Below are 12855 nucleotides of genomic sequence, written 5' to 3'. Positions count from 1 at the left end.
AACGGAACGTCTTGCTGCGGCGCTGAAGCCAGAATAACCCATGTTTATTTTCTGTTAATAAAAGTCCATTTTCAGAGTGTGAGCTTCAATTTAAAAAAAGGGGGGGTGAAGAATCTTCTCCAAGTTTCCCAAACATTACCACTGCTAGGATAGAGAAAATAACTTACACAGGAACGCAGGAGTGGATGGTAAGCGTCTTGCAGCAAGGCCCCGCTACAGTAACACGGAAGAGAAGGCAGGGCAGCCGCTTGACTCCACCAACAAATAACCCAACCAAAAGACATGAAAACAAAGAAACATGCAGGGCTGGTAGATCCTTGGAGTGGCCGGCAAGAAGAGATGGCGGAAAACTGCGGGATGCGCTCCCGTCCGGAGCAGCGAGGGCTTTTAACCGACAGAAGCCAAGATGACGTCCACCGGGATTTCTTCTCTGCTCCGGACTGTCACCTGCATCGTCACGCCGTCGCCGAGAGCCAGCCTTGCCCGCACCAGGACGTCCAAGCCGCCTCTGTACACACCTGGGGGGGAGGGGGATGGAATCGCAATGAGTGTTTCTCTGGCAGCTAGAAAAGTATTTTGTGGGCCGTCATCCAGGCAAGGATTAAAAAGATCATCAGGCAACAGGAAAAATAAAGTGTTATGTCCAAGTTGTGGCGTAAGGAGGCTTGGTGGGGTCCCCAACCTTTTTTGAGCCTGTGGGCACCTTTTAGTATTCCGAAATAGCTAACGCAGGAGGTGGAGCCAGCCACACAATGGTTGCTGCCACTTACATGAAGCTGCCTTATACTGAATCAGACCCTCGGTCCATTAAAGTCAGTATTGTCTACTCAGACCGGCAGCAGCTCTCCAGGGTCTCAGGCAGAGGTCTTTCAAATCACCTACTTGCCTGGTTCCTTTAACTGGAGATGCTGGGGATTGAACCTGGGACCTTCTGCATGTCAAGCAGAGGCTCCACCACCGAGCCACAGCCCCTCCCCAAGAGAAGCTCATGAATACATGAAGCTGCCTTATACTGAATCAGACCATCTGTCCATCAAAGTCCGTGTTGCCTACTCAGACAGTGGCCGATCAGATGCCTTGCTGTGCAAAAACCTTCACCTGGCCCTGTCTGCTTGGGGATTAGTCGTTCAGCCTCTTTGCTGTGAGCCAGACAAGAAACTACTGGACTCATATGGCAGACAGAACTACTGAGGCTAGAGATTAACAGCTGTTCATGGAGCAGGGGGGTATCAATGACTACTGGTCAAAATGGATACTAGTTGTGATGCATCCCTATTCTCTCCAGGATCAGAGGAGCATGCCTATTCTATGAGGTGCTGTGGAACACAGGCAGGATAATGCTGCTGCAGTCGTTTTGTTTGTGGGCTTCCTAGAGGCATCTGGTCGGCCACTGTGTGAACAAGACTGCTGGACTTGATGGGCCTGAGTCTGATCCAGCTTTGCTTTTCTTATGTTCTTAAGGGGGAGAGGGCTATCCATGGCTACTAGTAAAAATGGATACTAGTCATGATGCATACCTATTCTCTCCAGGATCAGAGGAGCATGCCTCATATTGGGTGTGGTAAAGGAACACAGGCAGGATAATGCTGCTGCAGTTGTCTTGCTTGTGGGATTCCTAGAGGCACCTGGTTGGCCACTGTGTGAACAAATGGCTGGACTTGATGGGCCTTGGTTGGACCCAGCATGACTGTTCTTATATTCTTCTGTTCATACCTATTCTCTCCAGTATCAGATGAGCATGCCTATTATATTAGGGTGCTGTGGAACACAGGCAGGACAATACTGCTGTAGTCATCTTGTTTGCGGGTTTCCTAGAAGCACCAGGTTGTGAACAGACTGCTGGTCTTGATTGGCCTTGGTCTGATCCAGCAGGGTTTTTCTTATATTCTTAATTTCAAATCTTCAGGTTTGTTGGAAAGGGGTTTGGGAGCACAGTGGCTGAGATCTGGGAGCTTGAGGGGCTCAATCACTCACCTTCGGCCCTACAGCCAAGGATGGCCCCATCAATGGAAAATGACAAGCTCTCCCCCCACCCCCATACCCCAATGACGGAACCCCCAGCAGGATTCGCACTGCTGCCTTGGAGCTGCAAGGGTCCAGTCCAGCTCTTTCCTGCACTTCTGGCTGGACAGCTCCGTTTCCACTACAGCAGCTCATTCGTAAGCTGACCAATTCTTACCTGCCAAGTAGAGAGTGTGGGAATTCTTGTTCTCCGGCACTTTGTCCGACCGCTCGCACGGCTGCATGCCCAGGAACTTCACAATGTTGCCAACGGCCTCTGTGTTAAAAAGGTTTAGAAACAAAGAGGTGAGTCTTGCACAGTCTCAGGTGATGTTTCGATCCAAAGTGGGTTTGGAACAGTGTGGGGGGAGGGGTCAGCAAAGGATTGAACACATGAAGCTGCCTTATACTGAATCGGACTCTTGGTTCATCACGGTCAGTATGGTCTACTCAGACTGGCCTCAAACGGAGGTCTTCCACATCACCTACTGCTTGGTCCTTTTAACTGGAGATGATGGGGATTGAATGTGGGACTTTCTGTATGCCAAGCAGATGCTCCTCCACTGAGCCATGGTCCCTCCTTATGAAGCTGCCATATACTGGATCAGACCCTCGGTCAAAGTCAGTGTTGTCTACTCAGACCGGCAGCAGCGCTCTAGGGTCTCAGGCAGAGGTCTTTCCCATCACCTCCAAAGGAGAAGAGGAATAGTTGGTTTTTATATTGATTTTCTTTACCTTTAAGGAGAATCGAACCGGCTTACAATCACGTTCCCTTCCCCTCCCCACAACAGACACCCTGTGAGGTAGGTGGGGCTGAGAGAGTTCAGAGAGCCATGACTAGCCCAAGGTCACCCAGCTGGCTTCATGGGGAGGAGTGGGGAAACAAATCCAGTTCACCAGATTAGCTTCTGCTGCTCATGTGGGAACTCAAACCCGGTTCTCCAGATCAAAGTCCACTGCACCAAACCACCACTACACCACGCTGCCTCGCCAGCCATCAGCTTACCATCCAGGGTTTTAATGGAGCTGAGAGCGAAGGTCTCTTCTTTCTCGTAGTCATCCCCCACTTCTTCCCAAGCAGCGGCAAAATTTGGCTTCAGGACCTTCTGAACGTGGTCACACAAAGTGACTTCCAGATCTTCCAGCTGGCAGGAAAAGGGAGGTTAGCGGCTCCACCCAGCTACACACACTCCTCACACAGACGAATGGGATGTGAAGGAACACATGACCACATGAAGCTGCCTTATACTGAATCAGACCCTCGGTCCATCAAAGTCAGTATTGTCTACTCTGACTGGCAGCAGCTCTCCATGGCCTCAGGTGGAGGCCTTTCACATCACCTACTGCCTGGTCCTTTTAACTGGAGATGCCGGGGATTGAACCTGGGGATTTATTGCATGCCAAGCAGATGTTCTATCACTGAGCCACGGGCCCTCCCCATGGAAGTTGGCTCCACTCAAGCTCAGAGGACACCACTGCATTAACACTTTCGAATTATGACAGGATGGTCTAGTGTTCAGTGACCGGTAGCCCTGGGACCAAGCCGGGCCCAAAGAAAGCCACCAGCCAACCAAGACCCCATGCCTGCTCAGAACTCCTCATTCAAGGGGGGGTGGGGTCTGGAGGATGTCCCATGGAAGCAAAGGGTCTGTTCGCACTCCAAGGATACAGTTCTCGCTCCCAGTGATTTGGTTACTAGCTGTATGAAGAAGGGGCTTATAGAATCATAGAGTTGGAAGGGATATCCAGGATCATCTAGTCCAACACCCTGCTCAAAGCAAGAAATTCACAACTACCTCCCCACACACACCCCGTGACCAGAAGATGCCCAAGATGCCCACCCTCTCATGATCTGCCTAAGGTCATAGAATCAGCATTGCTGGCAGATGGCCATCTAGCCTCTGCTTAAAATCCTCCAGGGAAGAAGACCTCACCACCTCCCAAGGAAGCCCGTTCCACTGAGGAACCGCTCGAACTGTCAGAAAAATCTTCCTAATGTCCAGATGGAAACTCTTTGGATTAAATTTCAACCCATTGTTTCTGGTTCGACTTTCTGGGGCAACAGAAAACAACTCGGCACCCTCCTCTCTATGACAGCCCTTCAAGTACTTGAAGATGGTTATCATATCCCCTCTCCAGGCTAAACATACCCAGCTCCTTCAGCCTTTCCTCATAGGACTTGGTCTCCAGACCCCTCACCATCTTCATTGCCCTCTTCTGGAGACGTTCCAGCTTGTCTACATCCTTCTTAAATTGCGGTGGCCAAAACTGAACACAGTAATCTAGGTGAGCTTCTAATACTGAGCAGGACAGAGCCCAGAAAGGTAAACACCACAACGTTGACAGCTCTTCCTTGCCTAAAGAAATCAAATCTTCAATCATTTTGAACTATGGTGCTTTTCAGCAAGGGATACTTTTTATCATTTGTTTAAAAAGTGACCACAATGTTTTAAAAAGCAGGACAGAAAGTAATCTCTGCTCTAAATCTCTGTGGAGCTCACTTGTTCAGAAAGGGAAGACCCTGCTGGAGTCAGAGTCCACTGGAAGATTTGTTGACGTGCCTTCTGAGTAAACACTTTCCCCAAACACTTGGGCTCTAACTGCTGTCTACATTGCGCTTTAAAAAATAAATCCACGACCAGGCGGATCTCCAACCTCCAACTTTTCTGATCCTGCTCTCCTCACCTGCCAGTTCTACACAGAACAATGAGGCCAAGCTTACCACGTACTCGTCGTCATATCCGTCGTCATCCGGCACGCCAGTGTTGGGGTCGCAGTCGCGGACAGTGAACTTCATTGTGCAACTGAAAGTGCAGGCCACTGGGGGGGAGGGGAGACAAGAATGTTTTTACTTCTGAATAACTTTAAAAAAGATGTGGACAGAATGGAGCGGGTGCAGAGGAGAGCGACGAGGATGATCAGGGGCCTGGAGACCAAGCCCCACAAGGAAAGGCTGAGGGACTTGGGAATGTTCAGTCTGAAGAAGAGGAGGTTGAGAGGGGACAGGATCGCTCTCTTGAAGTATTTGAAGGGCTGTTGCTTAGAAGAGGGCAGGGAGCTGTTCCTGTTGGCAGCAGAGGATAGGACTTGCAATTATGGATTTCAATTGCGGGCAGAGAGATACCGGTAGTTCCTGAACTTTTTGAGCCATGGAGCACTTTTCAGGAGAGAAATTCATCATGGAGCACTAATTTTCACCTAACACCTATATACTAAACTGAATGACAGTAGTATTTTTCTTTCCATTCTCTTCATGGAGCACTAGGACATGTTTCACAGAGCACCAAGTGCTCCATGGAGCACAGTTGGGGAACCTCTGCTCTAGGCTGATCCTGCATTGAGAGGGGTTGGACTAGATGGCCTCTATGGCCCCTTCCGACTCTACGATTCTATGATTGTATGATGAGGGAGAGCTTGCCCTTTGGCCAAAGAAAACCCATGGCTCTCAAGCGGCAGAGCCGGCACGCAGATAAAATTCCTGACGCATTTCGAGCTGGAGACATAAACATCTATTCCGGTGGGGTTAGATCTCCCATAGTTCTGTTTGCTGACAGAGGCACTTTGCTCCGGCATATGCAGCCTTCCCCTGAGGCCTGGAAAGCCCCCTCTGCTAGCAGAACAGGTCCATTGGGGCCAACCCAAGGCATCTCCCTAAGCCAGCCCCCCAGGGATGTTGCTTTATACCGACAACCAAGCTGTGGACGCCACACGCATCTCAGGCCGGGAACAAGGGCAATGCTGGACGACTCATTCACACTGTGACAAGTGCCTTGTGAGAGAAGACTTCCTCCCCTCCCATCAGGCACTTGGCTTTTGGGCGCTGAAAGCGAATTCAGCCATACCAAAGGGGAAAGGAGGGTAACCACCCTGCAAAAACCAGGGCAGGAGAAGCGGTTGGAAGACTCCTTTGTGATGTTCTTACATCAGAAAAGCCTTGCTGGATCAGACCAGTGAGGGTCCATCTAGTCCAGCATCCCATCTCACACAGTGGCCAACCAGCTTCTCTGGAGGCCACCTCAGCCTCTATGCCCTGTTTGTTGGGCCTCCAGAGGAGCTGGTTGGCCACTGTGTGAGGCAGGATGCTGGACTAGATGGACCCTCACTGGTTTGATCCAGCAGGGCTCTTCTGATGTTCTTATGAACATCAGAAGAGCCCTGCTGGTTCAGACCACGGAAAGTCCATCTAGTCCAGCATCTTGTCTCACACAGCGGCCAACCATTTGTCCTAGAGGGCCAACAACAGGGCTGAGAGGCTGAGCCTTCCCCTGGTGCTGTCTCCTGGCACTGGGATTCAGGGGTTGACTGCCTCTGGACGTGGAGGTTCCCTTTAGCCACCACAGCTAGTAGCCTCCGAGAATCTGTCGAATCCCCTTTTAAAGTCTTTTCTCTCCACGATCAGAGGAGCATGCCTATTATATTAGATGCCATGAAACACAGGCAGGATGGTGCTGCTGCAGTTGCCTTGTTTGTGGGCTTCCTGGAGGCACCTGGTTGTCCGCTGTGTGAACGGACTGCTGGACTTGATGAGCCTTGGTCTGATCCAGCAGGGCCTTTCTTATGTTCTTAACACAGGCAGGACAATGTTGCTGCAGTCGTCTTGTTTGGGGGCTTCCTAGAGGCACCTGCTTGGGCCTTGGTCTGATCTAGCATGGCCTTTCTTATGTTCTTATGCCTTTTTGTAAGCCTTCTAAAATATTGCCAACCACAGAAAGGGAGAAGGTGGAGGGGTGGGGAATGTGACTTGAAAGACCGTCACGCATCCCCGCTGGGCCTCGATGGTCGCGGACGGGGAGGGCGGCCTCACCTGCCGTGGGGTCGTCCAAGGGCAGGCGGACCAGCGTGTAGCACATGCCCGGCTGGTTGTAGGAGAGGCTGGGGGCCGGGACGCAGCGCAGGACGTCGTAGGCCTCCGAGGGCTCCATCTGGACTGTCACCCGCTCCAGCAGCTGGTCGTTGAGGGTGTTCGTGCAGTCAAACTGGGAGAGGAAAGGAGGAGAAGGAGAAAAAAAGGGAACCCCGGCCCATCAAGTTACCTGGCTTGGTTGAATGTCCGTTTATTATATTTCTGTATTTTTTGCTCTTCTATACTGCCCTCCCCGTCAAGCTAGGCTCAGGGCGGCTCACAACACAATCAACCTCATAAATGCAATAAAATACAAGAAAGGGCGATAAAATAACATTAAAATATTACCAATCGATTGAAAACAGGCCCCATAAAACAATCCTGATACATAAATCATCATTCATAATTAATAAGTCACATAATTCAGGTAATTCAAATGGTGCCAGGTGCAAAAATACACACTAAAACTAGGGCTCAGGAAAGGCGGTTGAGGTAGGTGGGGATGAGAGAGTTCGGAGAGAACTGTGACTGGCTCAAGGTCACCCAGCAGGCTGCATATGGAGGAGCAGGGAATCGAACCCAGTCCTCCAAATTAGAGTCCGCCGCTCACGTGGAGAAGAGGGGAATCGAACCCGGTTGTCCAGATTAGCCTCCTCTGCTCATGTGGAAGAGAGGGGAATCGAACCCGGTTTTCCAGAACTGGAGTCCACCACTCATGTGAAGAGGGGAATCGAACCCGGTACTCCAGATTAGAGTTTGCCGCTTTTAACCTCTACACCATGCCGGCACCAGCATAGCGACCCGCCTGAAAACTGGCATGTGGATGTCGAGGTTCCCTTTAGTCACCGCAGCTAGCAACCACTGATGGAACGATCCCCTCGCAAATCTGCCTAACCCCCTTTAAAAAGCCACCTGTCCACTAGTAGTGAATTGCATGCACTGTCTAGTGGGTGGGGGAGAAGGAGCCTTTTGACAAAAGATAAATCAATGTCGCACAAACTGGTTTGGACTCACTTTGAGCCCCTGGGCTGCTGTCTCCCTCATTCTTGTAACTGAAAAAAACCTCACTCTAAACCAGAAGAGTAGCAAAAACCATAGCACTATGGCTAAATGAAATTAACACCTCAAAACAGGAAACAAATGTATTAGTCATACAATACCAATATAACAACCCCCTAAGGAGGTAAAAGAAAGAGCCCCGTGGTGCAGAGTGGTCAGCTGCAGTACTGCAGTCAAAAGCTCTGCTCATGACCTGAGTTCGATCTCAATGGAAGTCGGTTTCAGGTTGACTCAGCCGGCTCAAGGTTGACTCAGCCTTCCATCCTTTCGAGGTTGGTAAAATGAGTACCCAGCTTGCTAGGGGTAAAGGGAAGATGACCGGGGAAGGCACTGGCAAACCACCCCGTAAACAAAGTCTGCCTAGTAAATGTCGGGATGTGACGTCACCCCATGGGTCAGGAATGACCCACTGCTTGAACAGGGGACCTTTACCTTTACCTAAGGAGGTAAAAATACTAATGAAGGTAAGCAAACCAAACGAGCTATAGAATTCCTATGTGCTAGAAAAGATGCTTGTGCACGTGGAATAAAACTAAAGTCCTTTAATTTAGGTTACAATGTAGAGATTGCAGATTCAACCTCAAAAAACGCTTAAACAGAAATAAAGAGAATGGCGAGAAGGGCATCCAGTATGAGTCTCTCATTCTGGCAACGACCCCAGTGCTCCTCCTACCTGGAAGACGATGTGATTCAAGAAGACGTGCTTGATGCAGCGGACGAAATACTCTGTCTCCGCCTCCGTCAGCTGCACCGGATCGGATGACTTGAAGAGCGGACCCAGGCTCTTGAACTCCGGAATGGCAGCTAGTTGCTCTAGACAGGAAGAGGCGGCTCTTAAGACCTTACAGACAGACACAGGAAGTCCCACCCCCCCAGCCCAGTCATCTCCAAGCCCTCCAAGCAATCAGAACATGGCGCCGGGGTCAGGTACCTTGGAATATGTCCTGCCGTGAAGGAGCCACCTTCTCTGGCTTGCTCGCCACCAGGGCAATTTCTGAAAGGAAACAGAAGGGAGGGTGTCACATGAACACATGAAGTTGCCTTATACGGAATCAGACCCTTGGTCCATCAAAGTCAGTATTGTCTACTCTGACCGGCAGCAGTCTCCAGGGTCTCAGGCAAAGGTCTTTCACATCACCTACTTGCCTGGTCCCTTTAAATGGAGATGCCAGGGACTGAACCTGGGACCTTCTGCATGCCAAACAGATGCTCTATCACTGAGCCGCAGCCCCTTTATCTCTTTATAGGGATCCACTGAAGCAATCTGGGCAAAAGACCCCCAAAAGCCTACAGCCAGAAGAGTCTAAAGATAACTATCTCTGGCAGTTCCTCACCTACCGCACAACTCTGGCCGACATAAACTATGCAACTTAGCCTGGAGAGAAGACTGAGAGGGGATCGGATAACCATCTTCAAGTACTTGAAGGGCTGTCATAGAGAGTAGGGTGCCGAGCTGTTTTTTGTTGCCCCAGAAGGTCGGACCAGAACCAATGAGTTGAAATTAAATCGAAAGAAAATTCTTCCTAATGTCTAGACGGAAACTCTAACAGTCTGAGCGGTTTCTCAGTGGAACAGGCTTCCTCGGGAGGTGGTGGGCGCTTCTTCCCTGGAGGTTTTTAAGCAGAGGCTAGATGGCCATCTGCCAGCAATGCTGATTCTGGGACCTTAGCTAGATCATGAGAGGGAGGGCATCTTGGCCATTTTCCGGGCATGGAGTAGGGTGTGTGGGGGTGTCTGCCGCTCATGTGGAGGAGTGGGGAATCGAACTCGGTTTTCCAGATTAGAGTCCGCTGCTCATGTGGAGGAGTGGGGAATCAAACCTGGTTCACCTGATTAGAGTCTTTACCACTATACCACGCTGGCTCTTGACCAAAATGCTACCAGAGACCCTGGAGGGCAGCGGCCAGTCCAAGTGGACGAGAATGACCCTGACCCGGTCAAGGCAGCTGCACGATTTCCACAAATAAAACCCTGTAAATTTCCCACCTGTGTGGCACGGCACACCTAAGCCCTTGTTTGGAGCAGGGGACCCTCTGGCCCCGTGGTACGCTCTCCTTAAATTTGACCTGGCCATTTACCTGTTTTCTGCTCAAAGATGGGGGCGGTGGCCAGCGGCACAGACTTCATGTCGAAAGACTTGTCCGAAGGCTCTAGGGTGTACTGGTGCAAGGCCTTCTCCAGCCCGGGGACAGAGACCGTCAGGCCTGCAAACGGAGAGAGAGGCGAAGCATGTCAGATGAGCATCGTAGCTCAGAAGCTGCACAGCAAAGCTCGAGTGGCCATGGTGTGGGGCTCACATCGTGGCCTTTGAAGCACCTGGCGGAACAGCAGAGGACAGAGGAGGGGGGTTCTGGGGAGAAGCTCCTGCCCGCCAGTGAGGAGGGCAAGAGCACAGGTGAGAGGAGCAGAATGAACGTCAAGCACGCTTCACAACCGTCGACCCACACATTTGAAAGATCCCCTTAACGCTTAGGGCAGTTTAGCTTGGAAAGAAGGCCGTTAAGGGGAGGCATGATAGAGGTCTATAACATTACGCATGGTATGGAGAGAGTGGACGGGGAGCTTTTCTCCCTCTCTCATACTACCAGAACGTGGGGTCATCTGCTGAAGCTGGACGGCGAGGGATTCAAAACAGATAAAAGGAAGTATTTTTTCACACAACGCATAGTTAAATTGTGGAACTCCCTGCCCCAGGATGTGGTGATGGCTGCCAGCTTGGAGGGCTTTAAGAGGGGAGTGGACATGTTCATGGAGGAGAGGGATATTCATGGCTGTTAGTTAGAATGGATACTAGTCATGCTGCATACCTGTTCTCTCTAGTATCAGAGGAGCATGCCTATTATTTTGGGTGCGGTGGAACACAGGCAGGATGGTGCTGCTGCACTCGTCTTGTTTGTGGCTTCCTAGAGGCACCTGGTTGGCCACTGTGTGAACAGACTGCTGGACTTGATGGGCCTTGGTCTGATCCAGCAGGGCCTTTTTTATGTTTTTATGACTAGGGTGACGGGAAGCTTCGCCAGAAGCTCAAATCGTATTTTATAACATTGTAAAGCACCACGCAGAACTGGGGTGGCTGGTGGGGGGGAGAGATGTGTGTGGTCACAAAGCAATCCACCGGCATGGCCTCACCGGGCCTGGCACCAACCGTTGAAGATGTAGGCGGCGTTCAAAGCCAGCTGCCTCTGCTGCAGCACGTTCAGGTAGAAGGTGGCTCGGTCGCGGACTTCGTCATCGCTATCCATCATGCACCTGCCCGGAAAAGCAGAGCGGTCAGCAAAAGGAGGAAAGCCGGGGGGGGGAGTGGGGGGTCCATGGTCATGGACGATGCTCCAGCAGAAGGGTGAAGGACTGGATCATAGAAACATAGAGCTGGAAGGGACCTCATCTAGTCCAACTCCCTGCACAATGCAGGAGATTCACAACTACCTCCCCCCATTCACATGAACACATGAAGCTGCCTTGTACTGAATCAGACCCTTGGGCCATCAAAGTTAGTATTGTCTACTAAGACCAGCAGCAGCTCTCCAGGGTCTCAGGCAGAGGTCTTTCACATCACCTACTTGCCTAGTCCCTTTAACTGAAAATGCCGGGGATTGAACCTGGGACCTTCTACATGCCAAGCAGATGCTCTACCACTGAGCCCCAGCGCCTCCCCTACTCCACACCCAGAAGATGGCAAAAAAACAACAGCCCTTCAGGATCCCTGGCCAATTTGGCCCAGAGGAAAATTCTTTCCTGTCCCCAAAGTGGCAATCGGCATTACCCTGGTCATGTAAGAAAAGGCCACAAGAGCCAAGCACCTACACGGCCCTTCCTGCCCTGATTTGTCTAAGTTCATAGAATCAGCATTGCTGACAGATGGCCATCTAGCCTCTGCTTAAAAACCTCCAGGGAAGGAGAGCCCACCACCTTCCGAGGAAGCCTGTTCCACTGAGGAACCACTCTAACTGCTAGGAAATTCTTCCTAATGGATAAAAGTGCAAATCTATGGTGAGACCACATGTGGAATACTCGGTACAGTTCTTGTCACCACACCCAAACAAGAATATTGCAGAGCTTGAGAAGGTGCAGAAAAGAGCAACCAAAATGATCAGGGGGCTAGAGCAACTGCCCTATGAGGAGCGGTTAAAATGCTGAGGGCTGTTTAGTTTTGAAAGGAGGAGGTTCACATGGAGAAGGAAAAGGAGGAGGAGAAGAAGAGTTGGTTTTTATATGCCAACTTTCTCCAGGGTTTGGTTCAAGGCTTTTGAAGCCAGCAAGCTTTCACTCACAATCTACATAAGAGGGGAAGGGGGCGGAGATCATGCGAACATGCCTAAAAAAGTCAGCCAGGGGCCTGTCAAATACAACTGGTTTGCTGCGAGATCTATATGCAGCTGTTTTCTCCCACGCTCAATTGTTTTCTGCTTTTACCTTCAGCTAGATGAATTCCTTGTTGATTGTTTTTTAAATGGCTACCTATGGCCAGATTTCATTTGGTGTAAATTACGGCCACCCCCCTCCGCTTCTCTCTTACAAGTGGCTGACTTTAATTCAAGCGTCAGCTTTAAAGGTAAAGTGAATCAAAGCCTGCCAATGCTGTTCCTGCCGTCTCCCATTCGGTTGGCTCAGCCCCTGAACACCCAGAAGCAGAAAGTATTCCGCGTCAGTGGGCTCTTTAATTTTATACATTTTATAGAATATATGGGGCCCAGAGTCAAACTGGAAAGTAAGTAATCCCAATATCCCTATGAAGAACTACAAAATTTGGCAAAGTTTAATTGAGGTTAACTAGTTATTATTTCTTTTTCTTTTCAGACATCCCTGCATACATACCTGGGTTGTTATAATTCTTTTTTAATACTGTTACACATCTTATATTATGTATTGGTGTGCATTATAAGTGATGCTATTAGACCACTGATGAAGGCCAGGGGGCTGAAACGCATTTGGGTTGTGGTTTTATTTTATCA

At 50.2% G+C, this 12855-nt stretch overlaps 1 protein-coding gene across 1 annotated transcript in view; it reads right to left on the bottom strand.

The window, feature by feature from the left end:
- Positions 1-385: 385 nt before the first annotated feature.
- The window catches only part of COPG2 (COPI coat complex subunit gamma 2), a 32907-nt gene continuing 20437 nt past the window's right edge, over positions 386-12855 (bottom strand). Inside the window, exons 16-24 of the mRNA XM_056847147.1 lie at positions 11049-11152; positions 9982-10107; positions 8835-8897; positions 8577-8716; positions 6806-6977; positions 4724-4821; positions 3008-3146; positions 2180-2278; positions 386-518 (exon numbers count right to left, since the gene is read on the bottom strand). Coding sequence (XP_056703125.1) covers positions 388-518; positions 2180-2278; positions 3008-3146; positions 4724-4821; positions 6806-6977; positions 8577-8716; positions 8835-8897; positions 9982-10107; positions 11049-11152 — 1072 coding nt within the window. The 3' untranslated portion in view covers positions 386-387. The remainder of the gene's footprint in view (positions 519-2179; positions 2279-3007; positions 3147-4723; positions 4822-6805; positions 6978-8576; positions 8717-8834; positions 8898-9981; positions 10108-11048; positions 11153-12855) is intronic.

This window comes from Euleptes europaea, chromosome 3 (genome assembly GCF_029931775.1).
Source record: "Euleptes europaea isolate rEulEur1 chromosome 3, rEulEur1.hap1, whole genome shotgun sequence".
Classification (NCBI taxonomy): domain Eukaryota; kingdom Metazoa; phylum Chordata; class Lepidosauria; order Squamata; family Sphaerodactylidae; genus Euleptes; species Euleptes europaea.
The sequence above is the reverse complement of the archived record's forward strand: the minus strand, read 5'-3'. Positions and strand labels throughout refer to the sequence as shown.